This window comes from Phasianus colchicus, chromosome 1 (assembly GCF_987193195.1).
Source record: "Phasianus colchicus chromosome 1, bPhaCol1.hap1.1, whole genome shotgun sequence".
In the NCBI taxonomy this organism is placed as follows: Eukaryota; Metazoa; Chordata; class Aves; order Galliformes; family Phasianidae; genus Phasianus; species Phasianus colchicus.
In genome coordinates this window covers 110,599,138-110,616,254 of record NC_143436.1, presented here as the reverse complement: position 1 = coordinate 110,616,254, position 17,117 = coordinate 110,599,138, and the positions used below count along the sequence as shown (strand labels likewise).

The window sequence follows — 17,117 nt, the reverse complement described above, 5'->3', positions numbered from 1 at the left end:
AAATCACAGAATCACAGAATGGCCAGGGTTGAAAGGGACCTCAAGGATCATGAATCTCCAACGCCCCTGCCACATGCAGGGCCTCCAACCTCCACATTTAATACTAGACCGGGCTGCCCAGGGCCCCATACACCATGCCCATGGCCTTGAGCACCTCCAGGGACGGGGCATCCACAACCTCTCTGGGCAGCCTGTGCCAGCACCTCACCACTCTCATAGTAAAGAACTTCCCCCTGACATCCAACCTAAATCTTCCCTCCCTCAACTTAAAACCATTTTCCCTTGTCCTGCTGTTACCTACCCTTTCAAAGAATTGACTCTTCTCCTGTTTACAGGCTCCCTTTAGGTACTGAAAGGCTGCAATGAGGTCACCCCACAGTGTTTTTTTCTTCAGGTTGAACAAGCCCAGCTCCCTCAGCCTGTCTTCTTATGGGAAGTGCTCCAGCTCTCTGATCATCTTTGTGGCCCTCCTCTGGACCCTCTCCAACAGCTTGCTGCCTTTCTTGTACTGGGGGCTCCAGACCTGGACACAATACTCCAGATGGGGCCTCACAAGAGCAGAGTAGAGGGGGACAATCATCTCCCTGTCCTTGCTGGCCACCCCTCTTCTGATGGAGTCCAGGATACCATTTGCTTTCTGAGCTGCAAGAGCATACTGCTGGCTCATGGTAAGTTTTTCATCCATCAAGACCCTAAGGCCTTTCTCTGCAGGGCTATTCTCAAGGACTGCTCCTTCCATGTATGTATGCCTGGAATTCCTCCAGCCCAAGTGCAAAACCTTGCACTTTGCTGTGTTGAACCTCATTAGATTCATCCAGGCCCACTTTTCAAGTCTATTGAGGTCCCTCTGAATAGCAAAGATAAAAAAAATCACACCATAAAACGTGAGGAGCTGGGGGCAGCCACTGCCCCCACTTCCCCTCCTCTTTATCTAGTGAGGATGTATTAACCTGTAGCCCAATACGTGGTATGAATTTACAGACTTAGCTGAAGTTAGTATTACCTAGTGTACCTTTAAAAAATGCCTCCACGAAAGGAAAAGATTGTGCAGTGCACTTCAGAACTCTTCTGGGTACCTAAAAATAAAGCAGTTGAAGAAACACAATACCTTGTTTATTTATAAGTAGTAGTTTCATCTACCTGCCAACTGTAAAATCTATTGTGCTAGTATTTATGCATGAACTGTTAACACAGATTCCTGTAGTCTCTACAGTAACCTGCATTCCTTAGGAAATACCACTGAGTATCCTAGAAAAATAAGAGATGAATCTAAGCGTAGGCAGTAGACATCTCTAATCTTCTAGAAGGAAAAAAAAAGGCATTTATATATTTTTAAAAAGAGTTTGTTTTGGTGCAGAAAGAGATTACATATTAAACATTCATAAGAATTACATGTTGTCCTGAAGAATTAGATTGAGTTCTTGAACGGTAAACCTTCACATATTTGTCTGTAATGGAGTGCACTGATTAAAAAATCCCCGTTCTTGCAATAAATTCTTACTCTCACGTTGTGCACAAACATAGAAGGTGTTTTGTTTAGATGGGTCACCTTGAGTGGGGAAAAAAAAGAACAAGAGAAGCGTGAATGATTGATGGTTATTAATGAGTCAGATGGCTTTACAGATTTGGATTCGGTAGGCCTGAAGCACAGAGGGTGTTCTGAAGATGATGGTGATTTCAGATGCACAGGGGAAGTTTAAACACAATAAAAAGATGCAAACTTGTATAGTACTACTGTGAGCAGAGCTGCGTGATAATAGATTGGCTTCAGTGAATATCAGGATAATAATGAGCAAAACCAGACAGCTTCCCAATTTGTGAAATAAAACACCATGTTAAGCAGTTTGCACTAATCTGTCTTGCTTGACCAATCCCCTAAATTTATCATCATTATACTTTTAAAGATAATGACTTTGGGCTTAAAAATAGTGGATTTTAAAATAAGACTTTAGGGGAGGTAAGGGATAGCACTAAATGATCAGGACGTTAAGGAAAAGATAGGGTAAGAAGAAAGAAAAAATGAAAGCACATCTAATAGAATTCAACCAAAGCGATGGAATTTGCTGTGGAGAGGCTCAAAACTTGTATTTGAAAAACAAAACGTGGGCGCCACCTCCTGGGATACCGAATACAGAGCACGAAAACTCTGCAGCTCCTCACTGCAAAGGTGAGGAAACAATGCTGCCGTCTGGGTGACGGGACATTCAGATCCTATGCTTCTTTTTTCAGAGTTCATGGCAGATGTCCAAGATATTATTTCAATCCATTGCAGGTGATCAGAAGCTTCATCTTTTCTAGTTAATTGTTTCCTTTTGCCCAATATGGAAACGTACTGATGAAAATTTGTATCAAGAACATCTCAAGTTATTTGAATGTAAGCAGGAAAAATCACGTTGGAGCTAGACATGCCTACATCCTCCTCTCCCTGCTGGTTTCAGGTGAGTTCTGAAGCAGTTCTGCTTTCTTTTTAGAGCTAAAGCCAGAGGTTAGAATTGAACGTCTCAAGTACTCAAAGAATTTGGATGGATACGATTTATTGGCTTTGAAGTTCATCTTAACAGGATTTAAAAAGACACAGTGGATGAGTTGAAAGAATTAATCATTTATTTTAAGCAGCAGAAAATTTGATTTTTACATAGTGTTTATCTGGAAATGGCAAGACCTGAAAGTGCCAAATACCGACTTTTGGAAAATCCAGTAATGAGGCTTGGTAGTAATTGGGATAGATATCCTAATATAACCTGAAGACTGAATGGAAATTATAATAATAATAAAAGAGACTGTACTCCTTTTTTCAAAGTATTGATCCTGTTTTCCATTCAGTCTGTGTTGCATCTCATCATTTGTTGAGGTGAAGATTTACATGGAATCATTTCCTTGACGGTGAAGACCTTTCCATGCTTCCTGAGGAACCATCAAATAACAGCTGATGTAGTGATAGCTGTCAAAGATTTCTATATCTCCATTTATTTTTTATTTTTTAATAAAAAATGGGAGTTGATTCAGATAAATCATATGTAAACTCAACCTTGTTTAGTTTTACACACACACAGAGTATTGGCTAGCGAAGCAGTTTTCCCAGGACGTATTGCAGTAATCCATGCCTTGGTGCTATCAAGAAATTGTCATTTGTCATTTCAATATGCCTCACTTGAACCCGTTTTATTATGCCCAGGATTTTCCAGGGGACTCCTATGTTGCAAACACAGCCATTTAAACATTGTTACATGATTAGCCTCTAACAACACAGGATAAACATACCCTTCAGGGGTTTGACATAGCTATGAGAGAAGGTTCTCTCCAAAGAAGAATACAATAGTTACAAACAATGCAGTTTATTCAAGTATTTTACCTAACTACACATCGCTGTAAAATCAAGTTGAGTCGCTCAACTTGCACAAGTAGAAGTTTCTCATTCAGAAAGAAGAGCCAGAAGTCACTAAGGGATTGACTGTAGTTCGTGGCAATACAAAACCAGCCAGGCCTTCCATGAAGGGCCATCACCTGCTTAAGGAATGGCGCTGACTCTCACAGCTCCTTGTAGTCCTTCCTCCATCCCTATATTTCATAAGGCAGAGAACAAGGAAAAATATGCATACATGTCAGCAGTTTCCAGGGCATATTACCTGGAGGTCTGCCATGGGTTACGCAGTATTCCTTGAGCTACACTCAGTTCCATACGTTGGGAAATAAGGCCAGGAGGGGAGGAGAGTGCTACACCCAGTGCTTTCCAAGCAATCTGGGGCCAGTAAGTACAAACCAGAGAGGAACACCAGTGCTTAACTTTGTCCAGGTGAGAAGTGAAAGAGTCCAGGAGCTGTACTCAAAAGTGTAAAGGGGTTCTTTGCACTTTATCAAGTTCTGGGATCCCTTTCACAGGTGGAGTTTTGGCTCTCTCTCTTTCCAGGCCCACCACCTGACTGCAACTATTTTCGATCCAGAGTTAACTTCTAAAGCCTCACAAACTGCTTTAAAACAGATCTGTGAATGGTGACGAAGAAAATGGTATCTTTTTTTAGTAGGTTGAATTTTGGATACAGAGCTCTTTTGGAACTTCTTTTGGGGCAGGTGGGTGTGGTGGTCAGAGACTTTCAGAAAATCTGAAGATTCAGAGACAGTGAATTAACAGGACAGAAGTTAAACTCAAATACACTGATTTGAAGTGATTATCACCAGTTTAAAGCATGAGAGAACACTCAGTGTTACTGAACACTCTTACTTAAATGCTGAGAATTACCTTCTATGTTTTATGCATATGTATTTTACAATTAATCTAAAATATCCAACATTTCAAAAACTATATTGCCACTAAGATCCAGCTAAACCTAAATGTAGTGAACAGAAATAAAAAAAGGGAAATGACTGTACAGTTGCTGATGTCAACATGTTTTAAAATAACCCATTTTGTTACTTACAGATGGGTGAGAAATACCACTAAGTGCTTTGTTATCTGGCGAGGGGACTATTCAGTAGCAGGCCAGTGATCCTACTTAAAGATGACTGCACCCTTTGTTCACTTATGGGTGGATAATTCCCAGTAGCAGCAATAAGCACCACAGAGTGCACTTTCCAAAATATTCAAGCATGTGTTCTCTTACCAAAAGGCCAGATTATTAGCTGGCATTGTTGCATTTACAGCAGCTTTTCAGCAACTGCAGTTGCATTCCTATTCTGCTCTACCAAGGAACCTCAGCCTTGATCTGTAAGTCTGGCAGAAGACTCTGTGATTTAGCATCTCCTCATTTCACACAACCAGCCAGCCTCAGTTCACCTTATCCCTCTGTCAGTTAGTGCAATTCTTAACAGTAGTGTTTGCAGTAGGGATTCACCCCATTCAGGGATTTGGCTGAAGGCAACAATTTTATTTCAGGTAATGTTCCTGAGAAGAAATTACCAGGACTCCAGATTATTCAACAAGCCTGACCTAAAGTCTAATTAGACTCCAGAAGCCAGAAGATCTGACCGCCTCTGAAGAGTGCTCTTATCCCACTGCCATCTGTTTTCCCTTTGCTGAACAGCAGCAGGAATTTCACCACCCAGAAATGAACGATTTGTCAATCAGAGTCAAGTTTGACAGCAACAACTGTCTTCGCAGATTGCACAGATCTTTCCTAAAAGGATCAATCAGTTATGCTCTTAAAATTTTTAATGAAGTGGAATAATGGGTAGCCTACCAATTTCTCTTTATTTCCTTTGCTCTCACCTCAGTCATACCAGCTTCCTTCATGATGAGGAACTACTACTGCTCATGTATATGAGGCTCGTGTTGGAGGTCAGAATATGGCAACCAACCAATAAAGTTGTTGAGAAACCTCTGCAGAACCGAAAGAATGTTTCAACATTTCAGGCATTCTGGATTACTAGACAACTAAAAAACTACTCTGTCTTTTTAAAAAGTGCTACGTTAAGAGACAAAAAAAAAAAAAAAAGAGACTGGAAAAGGTTAGTATACAAATGACTAATCCTCAGTGAAACAGAAATTCATATGCTGCAAGTAACTGAATCTTTTGATATCAGCTGGTAAAGAGTTAAGTGTTAAGAAACTGATCTGTTAACAAGAGATACCAAAGCCAGCAGTACTGTGATTGCCACACATTAACTTGCTGAACATCAAAGCTGAGAACTGGAATGGCACCCTGCCTTGATATACTGCATTTAAGTTGGTCCAACTTACAAATCCTTAAAACAGAACACTCCCCTGTACCTAACTCCTTTTACTGAATCTGAAAAAAAAAAAGGTTATAAAAATGCTTCATGTTTTCTTCAGCTCTTAAATTGAGCCAAAAAGCCTACGATAAAATTTCTAAAATCTGCAAAGGCAGTGGGATATAACTAATGTATTCCTATCCCTGAACTCAGATTTAGCTATTGTACTCAAATCACGCATCTTCAAATCCCTAATGACTGAACTGATAGCATCAATTATCTAAAAGGCTGCATCCAATAAAACATGGCTTTCTGACATTTTCATGGTACACGATATTACATTCACATTAGGAGAATGCTGGTTCTGCAACAAATATTGATATGTATACAAGGAATGATTTAGAGTGCTATGATTTAGAGTACCCTGTCCTCCATAATAAATAGAGAATATATCCCAGCACCATCTTTATCCAAAGCTCTGCTTTTTGGCTTTCGTGGTTGTTTTCTTTCTTTCTTTTTTTTTTTCTTTTTTTCTTTTTTTTTTTTTCTTCAGCTATGATTTAATCTGATTTCTGAAGTTAGTTAACAGGAGTATAAAATACCTCACAGCACACTCCTTTAACAAAATACACAGGGGGAAGTGATCACTGGTAAGACATACCTGGTAACACTGTAGTTTATCTTTGTGTTTCATCTTTCATGGAAAAATGCTCAAGAGCATTATTTTTCTTAATGTGCTGTAGGCTAAAAAATCAACCCTCAAGGGTTTCTATTGCTCTTCTTGTTGCCAGAGCAACAAAGCAATACTCACCTGAATATCTGCCAATGTAAGTATCAATTTACAAGCTAAGATGAATTTTCTGCCGCTAGCAGATGTCACTAACAGCATTTTACTATAAACTAAACTAAATTTTAGTGGCAAGGGATGCCATGAAAAGTCAAGAATATATTACTATTTCATTTGTCCTACTTGATTATTGCTCATGTAATTCAAGCATTTCTATTAAAATGTCCTGACCAATGACATTCAAAACAAAAGGGTAAAACTGAAAGGCTTTTACGTAAAATTTTCTATGCTGACTTTGTTAAACAACTCAGAACAACTCTAGCTTGTCATCAGAAGCACACCAGAAACCTTTCCCAATAAATTCCTTCCTAAAACTCCTTGTGATGAGGAGACAGGAGGGGAGAGGGAAACAGAAGTTAACGTATTCTGAGAACATACAACTGTTGGTGCTTTCTGAATTGAAAAAGGGCTCACTGTTTACTGCTATATCAATCCAGGCATGCACAACATGTTTCTGTTTGAAACAGGTGACAAAAGCATTACTTGTATTACTATACCATACAAGAAGGAATACAAGTTTGAAAAGGTTCATTAATGCATCAAACCAAACCCAGGTGGACTACGTGAAACTGAATCACAGAACTGGAAATGAAGCAGTTTTTTGCTGTAAGGAAAACCCAAAGAAACATTTTGTTCTAAAGGGTACTAAAAGACCTGATTAAAATTAAAGACATGAAGTAAAAAGACATGAAGAAAGAGACATATGGAAGGTATATGAGGCAGAAAACACCTAAACTGTATTTCTGACGTTCCTTGCAATTGTTTTTCTCCCTTTAAAAGCTAAGATGCAGGAATGAGGCAAGTTCAAAACTTCCTCCCACTTTCAACTCTTAATTCTAAGTTAAATCATTTTCAGATGTTAGATCAAAACACGAATCATTTTACCTTATGCAGTCAAGCAGTTTGGAAATGCAGGAATTAAAAGGGAAAGAAAACCACTGGCACTTTTAGTTATGAAGTGATATACACATTAGTTTAAAAAACAACGGTGCTTTATTTTCACACATAGCATGTGCACTTCTGTAAAAGCACCATCCTGGAAAAAAAAAAAAAAAAAAAGAAATACTCACTTGTTCCCTGCAGTGTCAGAAGCAAAGGCAGTGTGAATCAGAAAGCTGCAGGAAGGGATTACAGGCAGAAAAATTTCTGGGTGACAGATTGGGAGATTCTGAGCTAAGCTTCCTTTTTTTACCACTTTCTTTTTACTCGTAGATTTGTAAACTGCTCTGCTATTGAAATGCAAAGGATTTTTTTTCTGTTATTTTTCAAAGAGATAACTTGTTATCATTGGAATGTTCAACCTTGCATTGTTTATCTGACAAAATACATGAAAAATTGTTCTATCTGCAAAGAAAATACTGTATTGTGACCTCAGCATTAAGATCTATGCTTGCACAGTGGAGGTCTGGTCAAATACATTCCTTCCTGATCTCTCCCACTATTGTTTTCAGTCTTACTGGATGTTTGTATTCAGATAGTCAGTCCAGAAATTTTTCATTTGCCTGTCACACCAATGAAGCTAAACTAAAAGCCCCAACTGCTGCTCATGTTTAAAAACAAGCCAGCATTAAGATTTTCACTTCACAGTCTGTCCATGAGGAAAGACTTTTCTCTTGATTTTTTACATTGCTGAGCTCAGCAAAAAAATGGGTTTTCTTTTTTGTTTTGTTGTTTCCTTTTTGTTACACACTCACTAGAAATAGGAAAAGACACAACAGAACATGGATGGACCTTAGGTTTATCATATCTATCTATACATATGCAATCCAGCCTTTTCTATAAATCAGTCATCCCAAATTAAACAAACAAACAAACAAACAACCACACAAAACCCCACAATAGGGGGAAAACTGAAAAGCTTTTTTGTGCACCGAAATGGAAAGTTGTTAAGTATTAATTTCTTTCATATCAACTACTAAGAAGTGCAGGAGTTACATTTGGTTGCATGGGATGTCTTGTGTTTTAAGACCAGTTCTAAATCACATGTTTACCAGTGGTATCATCCTTGTGAATTAAGAGAGGTAGTCTTGTTTTACACTAAGGCTGAACAAGTTTGTTCTTCAGTTTTTACCTCCTCAAACTATTTTGCAGTGACACCTCAGAATGGTGACCCCTCAAGTGGCAGCAGACATCTTGAGGAACAAAAACCCCAAATCACTGTTTTTCTTGACCTCACTTGCTTTAACTGCTGCGTGTGTCTGACCTTTCTCCTTCCCCCACACCATAAGCACAGCTTCAAAATGAACTGATGTAAACACAATGCAGTATTCATTTAATGTGATTAGTAAGAAAGGTTATTAATTTTTTTTTTTTCTCTTTTTCTACAGTCAGGGTTTGATCACTTAGAAAATTCTGATAGCTCTTTTTTTTTTTTTTTATGAAAGAGGGATGGACAGTTTTGTTCAGATAGTGGAAGAACATCATGGTGTAGGGTTCTTTTCCTTAAAAAAAAAAAAAAGTAGGTACTATTGCGAGCATAAAGGCTCATTGTACTGTAGTAGCAAATCCAGTACCGTAGCACTTAAGAGAGGTGGTTAACAGTGCTTTGGTTCAGAATCAGTGTTAGAAAATAAAGCTTAAAAAGTTGTGATACAGAGTATTTGGAGGGCTTTCCACAACAATTTGTAATGGATGTAGAAAGGACTGAGGCATTGGCTTCTTCCCCTTGGCAAAGTACTTTGTCCTTCATTCTGTTGAAGTCCCAGGTTTCACCATCAACTTTCTCATTTCCATCGATGTCGCACCAAGGAGGACTCATCGTTGACCACATCATTGTCAGTGTAGCGATGCTGACACCGTGGTGGAATAAGCAGCAGGATGATCAGTATAAGGAGGATAATCCCACACAGGCTCATGAGAGCATAGGAGGCAATCCACAACACTGGTTCATGGAACGTTATGCTAGAAACGCAGTTGCTTGCAACATCTGTGGTTGTGAAAGGGCCTTCAATCTCAGACACTGGAGAACCATCAACTTCTGAGAAATTACAGAAAGAGAAGCATTAAGTCGATAAGAGCATTTAAAAGCAAGTAACAAGATCTAGCCTAAAAACTTATACAACTCTCTCATCATCATGTATCTCAGCTTACTCATTTTTAAATGTTTTTCTTATTGAAATCAGAATGCTGGTATTCCACAGTTATAAAATGGGAATCTGAGGCAAATGGAGACCATAATACTCCCACATCTACATAGGCTGTCAATGAGAGAGCAGAAATTTAACTTGGGTCTCCTATAGTCAACTTAAAGCCCCAGCCGCTGGATTACGTTTTCCTTCTGAACTAACCTTTCAGAAATGTCAATCTAATAAGGCTTAAAAAATCCTACAGTACCAGTACACTGTCCAGGGCCTGGGGAGTCTTTTGTTGTTTCTGGCATTTGCAGCAAGTGGAAGAGAGTCTGAGAGGATTCTTACATCTTCTGTATTAGCTGCCTCCCAAGGTTTTAGGGAGTTGTACGCAGGTTCATTAGCTTCACAGATACTTTAGAGGACCATATTCTAGGCAGAAAGCAGCACCGATAGCCTTGGGAGTGACAATGCTGAGATGAAAATCAAGAAGGAAGGGGAGGTTAAGTGGGAGAGATTAGGGACATCTGCTCAGAATAGGGGAAGAGTGGAGAGGATGGTCAGTGCCAGTAGTGAGGAGTTTGGACGTGATATGTTGGGCAATGAGGGAGAAGCTAACAAGCAGATAAAAAATGGACGGGACAAAACTGAAGCAAGAATTGTGAAGGAGTGCCTCAGCAGCTGATCTTGAGCAGCCATCTATCTTGGCACATCACAGGCTTTCTGATTTGTTTCATTACCACCACAAGCCAGTACTTGTTAAACCAGTATTTGCTGGAAAGGGTTATGCTGTCCATGGTTGTCACAGTAACCATTGCAAGCCAGCAAAGCTCCCCTGAGCTGTGGATGGGGCTATGTGTATTGTAAAGGCAGAGCAAGGGAGTTGCCTGGGGCAACAAAATATTCAGGGCGTTTTGTACCTGCAGGCCTGAAGCTGGGGAAGGACAAACCTTCCAGCATGCTTAGGGCAACCAGGAGCCCACAGTCAGTGCTCTTTGTGCATTTTAACAAACTTTCCAAACAAACGTCATCTGCTTTTTCACTGAAATACACCAAGACACATTTGCGTATTTCTCGTAAAGACCAAGTTTTAAGGTTCTTGCCTCATTTCTTCTTCATTTTACATGCAGACACTCAGCAGATCTTAAGTGGCCCTGACTACTGTAAACATTGTATCTCCTTTACACACAGCTTTGACAAGTCTCATGAAAGCACATTTGGAGAGATTGGCATAAAAAATCCTTGGGAAGGAAGATGGGGGATTTATTATTCAGTTCCCAGCCTCCCATGATCTCATATTATTTAAAGGTTCAATTCTCACTAGAATTAATTCAACTTATGGTAGGGTACTAAAGCAGAAGGCTGTTCAGCTCACTCACAATCTTGTCTCTAGTGACAGGTAAGCTTCCAGGAGAGTCAGGACAGCTCGCTCATCCAATGGAAAACACTCCTCCCATAAGAAAAGCCACACCCAGGAATTTTCTCAGGGATCACTCGCTGAACCAACCCTTTCTCCAGCTGCAGATGTGAGAAGACTTCTTTGGTGGCAAAATAGTATTAGAGAGCTGCATGAAACCTGAGGCTGCATTCACAAGCTTTTTGACACCAGTAATAACCAAACGTGCTCTCTCAACTCATTAGACCAAAATAAAGCAGCCCTGTATCATCAGCATGTCTTTGCCAAGACACTGCTGTTGCACAGACATGGTATGGTAGCTGCACAGGAGTGGACAGAATTGCAAAAGACTATCTTGAAGGCCTGTGAAATCTACTTTGTTCAGAGTGCACATATTGTACTTGCCCTGCCATGCAGTTATTTCTCATACATATCTCACTGTTCTTCTCCGCTCCACCATTTTGTATGTCTCTGTGAAGCCCTGCAGCAAAACCAAACTAAACCACATATAATATTAATGTGAAATGTAAGGCATAAGGATTACTATTCAGGAATTCAGCATTTTGAAGAAGTGAAAAAATGAAAAAAAAAAAAAAAGCACAATTTTCCGCCTTGGAGATAGCTAGCTCTGAAAATAAACAGTCCCTAATTACTTATTATTTGGTTCGAATACAATAACAACTCCTTATAAAAAAAAAAAAAAGCAGTACAAAATTATTGCTGTAGTGGCTGACATTTGAAATTACACTTTGAGAATGTTTGTTAGCAGCATACACTCTGCTTTTTTCCTTCTGAAACGAAAACTTTTCCTTTACCCTCTTCTACTCTGAGGGAAATTGCAAGGAAATAAAAAGGGAGAAATTTGCCTAAATTGCTCAAATATACCCCAACATAAAATAACAGTCACACAACCTATTATACGTTAGCTGAACTGTGATATTTTGGCTTTTTTTGTTGTTGTTGCTAGAATACCTGGTGATAGCTACCTACAGTCATTTCTTGACCTTGAACAAATGGGATTTCCTACAATATTGATGATCACAAGACAAAAATGCTATCTTATAACATCTGTGTAGAATTCAAAGTTGTGAAGGTCTAACAATCTTTTTCACTGTCTTGGATTTTCTGGAAAGGAAGCAACCTGAAGTAAGACCAAATATATCACAGTAGGTTTCCTACTGTTCAAAGTAAACATATCAGAAAATAACTGTTGGACATTGCCTTTCGTTACGTGTTTTCACTTGCATTCACCTTTGGCTTGCATTTGATGCCCACCACAATGTCCACTTATTTTTTCCAGAGGACAGCTCTTCAGCCAGTCCCCTCTCAGAATGTACCCACACATGATGGTTTTCTGCTGAAGATGCAAAACTCCACAGTTCTGTTCACTGAACCTCATGAGGTTCCTAATGCTCAGTCCTCCATCTTAGCACGGTCATTTTCACTTGAAGCTCTGTTAGCCACTCTGCTCACCATGTTAGCCATTCTCTCAAGTTTAGTGAATGAAAAAGTGGTGAGAGTGCATTCTGTCTCATTACAGTTTAGTGTAAAAGTCATTTATGGTTGTGGTGCTTGGTGTTTTTCTGCCCTTAAAACATCCAAGGCTTGTTGCTATGATTTTCTCACTTATTACAAAATAACAAGAGGTGTAATTCTACTCAATGCTGAGGTTCCATTAGGTTGCATCACTAATACTATCTAAGTGATTGAAACATTCGGTCTCAAGATGGAGCTCGATCCAAACCCCTTCCTAGTCATCCTGTAAATACTGCTTATCTCTGAATTTAACAACAGACATCTTGAAACAACTTGAAATTAGTAACAGGCAGAATAAGTCTTAAAGGAAAAAGAATATTTCTTTTCTTCCCACAATGGATTAGCTTCCTGCTTGCTAACTAAGCCCTCCTCACTCTTCAGTTCTTGGTAGATCCTGGAGAATGAAAACAGGGCAAGGAGGACTGTGGGATAAGTCTTTTCTCATCGCTAGCCATTCTAGTCAACAGAAACATGGAGCTTAGTGAAGTTGAGGGCTTTAGTCTTAGTTTTTGTTCCCACTTTTTTTTTTTTTATTATTATTATCTGTTTAATATCTTACCAAAGCATGGGTTTAAATTTAGTGTTAATACACTACTGTAAACAAGAAAGCACAAATCATTATAAAGAAGCACAGCAACACTGAGCAGTCTTTTCTATTTCTCTACTTCTGAGGGTTTACGCCGTCAGTAATTCAATTTAATTTATGCCACGAACAGACTAAAAAGCTCCAAATAAATTACATTAATATAGTTGCTATGGAGGATGTGGCTGGCCTCCACAGGAAGCCAGTTAGGCAGCTTAATCTCTCACACTGCACTGACTGCTAACCACTCATAGTTGTGGTTTTCTGATGAAAGTAGTGTTAAATATGGAAACCACAAGCTGTGAAGAAGTGAATTCAGAATAACTGGCACATCCAGCAAAATGTCATCTGCCCCCCATGAATAAAGTCTGACAAATCAGTATATCTTGTCTCAGTCAGTGGTTTACATCATCTGATTCTTCAAGAAGCATCAGGTTCCCATGATGCTATGTTAGACATACACATGAAACATGGACAAAGAAACAAGAATTAAATGCATTCTAACACCACCTGGGGATCATTGTGTGTCCATGCTCGTGCAGATTTGGATTTCATTTCTAGTCAGAAAGCTCATTTCTACTCTAGAGAGGTTAGCAGAATTAACTGGAGTGACCAAACTCCATGCTTCTGTGTAGCAATATTAATGTGAAAGTGTTACTATGGTTCCCAGATTCTTTTTCTCTACACAGACATGCTGTGAAAGCAATCCTTATGAACACCAGCTGGCTTGCTTAGCCAACCTCGTGTTGGTCACAGTGTTGAGTCAAAATGCCCCTTCCTCTTTTCATTAATGGCTGCAGCATGGCAGGGACTGAGGCACTTCTAGGCTTGATAAATTGCAGCTAGGAAGAAAATGGAGGAATGACAGGCAGAAAAACCTGCCCAGCAATATTTGTGTAGTTACACTCTCCTTCCAGACACATTCAAAACGTGTCTTTCATCACTGTAGGGTATCTCATAGAGTTCTTCACTAAGCAGCCTGCATCAAATATCCAGAATTTTTTTCTTTGCAAGCTCCAAGACAACAATTTTGAACCCACTAACAATACAGAAATTAAAATAAATAAATAATTGTATAAAGCTTTTAGAATGTCCTGAATCTACAACTCAGCTAGTCTCTTTTTTTTTCCTCAATTACCTGGTTGCACTAAGCACTCAAGTACTTACTGCCCTTACCTCTCTAACATAAATAATGGGGATTAAAGTGGCAGTGTCGGTCAATACTCCTTTTCCCATGCAAATCACAGACGCTATGTTTTTCAAGGCATATACCACTTGTATTTCGGACAGACATTTGCATATGTGTACACAGCCTTTTTCTTCTTCTCCCACTTCTATGCTCATGTGGTACCAAAGCAATGCCTCATCAGCAGTGGGAGGAAACGCCAAAACTGTAATTGTTTTTAGCTACCTTTGCTAAGATTAAAAAAAAATAACACAAACAACAAGAAAGTTAACCAGCACTGCGAAATCTGCCAAAAATGATCAGCTCTTTTCTTCACATTTACTCAGCAGCTAATGAAAACTTCAATGGCTTTCTACTCACACTGAGCAAACAACATGTTTAGAACCAATACAAACATCAAAAATCTTAATTTGAGTACCATTTTCATCTTTGCTCTGAGTATTTCTGAAAGGCTGTAAAGGCACAATTTAGAGAAAAACATGAGTAAGGTACTTCACTGCCCAGTCAAGTAAAGAATCAATTTATCTGCAAATTGAAACAGGACTGCACAAATGAAGCTGCATTAAAAACAGGGACTGATCTGTTGGGGAAGCTGCATGCACAGATGGGTGTCTCAGTAAGAAGATCCTCTCTCAGCTGGAAGAATGCAGCTAAGATATCCAAACTGATGCTGATTTACTTCATACCAAAAGACCTTTTTTTTACTCTCCCTGAAATCTGAATACTTTGGGATTGCTAAAAAACATACTTTACTGTTAACCACGCTTTCATACCTTTCCCCATTATGTAAAGGACAAAGGTCTATTTTGAGAGTAGCAATTGTTTCCTCACTCACCAGTCCTGCACAAAATATCATTCTTACCTGCACATGGACTCACTGCAAAGCCCACTCTCCTCTGAGCTCTGTCAAAGATTACATAGAAGCCTTCCATGACCGTAGCACCAATAACCAAGGCATTCGTGGAGGAAGAGATCCCAAATCGGTAGCACTGCAGGTTCTCTCCAATCCCAAGGATGGGTTGAATGTAAAGCTATTAAAATAAGAAAGAAAAAAAAGAAAGAGCGTAAGAAGGAACACCACAGAGTACTTACAAGACTTTTTTCAGATTTTTAGAATCAAACACTCAAATTCCACTGGAAGTCAAAAATGAATAGCAGCAAACAGACTTCTGTACATTTAAATCTGATCAAAGTTTACGTGCATGTAAAAGCTCTTGGGAGCCTAAGCTTAAATTTGAACGCAGTCATTCACTACATGCAGAGAACCTGCAAGTTCACAAAGCCCACTTTTTACTGTATGTTCCACAAGGGGAGAATTACGTGAGAAGGGGAAATTATGTAAGAAAGAATTTGTAACATGAATCCAAATTATAGAAAAAAAATATTATTTAAAACAAAAATATCATGATAAAATTGATCCAGAAAGCATTCAGTGGTAGCTCAAAGTTCTAGATTCATAAATTCAAGCCACATTTTACCTCTTTTTCTCCTGGGGGAAGATGAAAGATTGACATACTACATGATCAATAAAGAAAAAGCTTATCATGAGGCTTCACTATATTTCCAGTTAAAATGTACTTAAAAATTCATTCTCTTCTATGCTTCTGACCATTCCCCGAGGTAAAAGATTGTATTAGTAATGTTAGAAGATACTGGCTTATATTGCAATCTGTACTGGGGTAAAAAAAGCCAGAGAGCAGAAATAAAAGTGGCACAACACTATTTTCTAAAAGCTAGAATGGAATATGAATAAAAGATAAACCAACCAAGTTATATGAACTGGTGAAGAGATCACACAGGCTCCTCGCCAAGAGTATCATTTTCAGGAGAAGTGCTCCAATTCAGAATGTCATGAAAAACAAATCAATTTCCTTCTCCCGAAATTAGAAGATCAAAATGAATAGGAACACTGTATTGATATCTAATATGGCTAATGCTCAAGAAAACAAAACAAAACTTGCTTATTTTTCCTAACAATTTGAAAAAATCATTTCCAACTACATGGGCTGCACTCTGAGGGAAACTTTCATATTTGGCTTTGGGAATTGAAGTTTCTTCTAATACACAAGTTTCTTTGTTATTTTTCCTACTTAAAAACTGATCTTTAAAAATGTCATTAAAGAAAATTCCCTTGCATGTGATAAGCAATTTTCTATTACCATTAAAAATAGCTCCGATTTTTAAAGAGCACGTGCCTTATAATAGTAAAAATACAAGCATCATTGAATAAACAAAGAAAACTGAGACCTGTGGTAGGATAGAGATCCGAAATGACCTGCTAGAGTTTTCATCCCTCATATAAATAGAGAGTTTGGGAAATAAGGACCAGGGTCTTTCAGTTTTATCCCAGCATGCAAGCTGTGAACCAGACCAGAAGCCAGAAGAGAATTCTTGTATCTATGGGGGGAAAAAAAAAAAAAAAAGAGCGATACATAAAGATTACATACATTTTGATAGATTTTGATAGCTATGACCAAATGCTAACAATTAAAATACATAGTTTTTAAAAACACAAAGTAAATACAAGCTACATGAATACTTAATGGTATTGCTTCTCTTTCTCACACACACAGTTTTTTACTCAGCTTCAGGGTTTTGAAGCCAAAGGGTGCGCCAAAATCTCCTAGCATCCAAGAGACTCAAGATCTGCTGGTCAATGAAAAGAAACACATCTCTATCTCTCTTGCTGCTCTGCCACTCACCACCAGTATGACTTGATGTGCTTTTGAAATAAAAGTTGATTAGCAGTGTTTCTTAATATAGCCATGACACAAACAAAGTGAAAATTAAACCCTTCCAGAGCTTCTTCACCTAAGATAACAATCTTGCCTGAAGTTCTTGCTCCCGAAGCAAAC

General features: G+C 38.7%; 1 protein-coding gene across 2 annotated transcripts in view; it reads right to left on the bottom strand.

Annotated features, from left to right (window-relative positions):
• The window catches only part of BACE2 (beta-secretase 2), a 61,327-nt gene that overhangs the window by 2,205 nt on the left and 42,005 nt on the right, over positions 1-17,117 (bottom strand). Inside the window, exons 7-9 of one of the 2 annotated variants that reach the window (XR_016459282.1) lie at positions 16,510-16,659; positions 15,125-15,293; positions 7,564-9,470 (exon numbers count right to left, since the gene is read on the bottom strand). Coding sequence is in view for 1 of the 2 variants with exons in the window: in XM_031612721.2 (XP_031468581.2) it covers positions 9,217-9,470; positions 15,125-15,293; positions 16,510-16,659 (573 nt within the window). In the remaining variant the exon portion in view is untranslated. Of the gene's footprint in view, positions 1-2,505; positions 9,471-15,124; positions 15,294-16,509; positions 16,660-17,117 lie in introns of those variants that run through there. The other variant, XM_031612721.2, reaches the window with a different exon arrangement.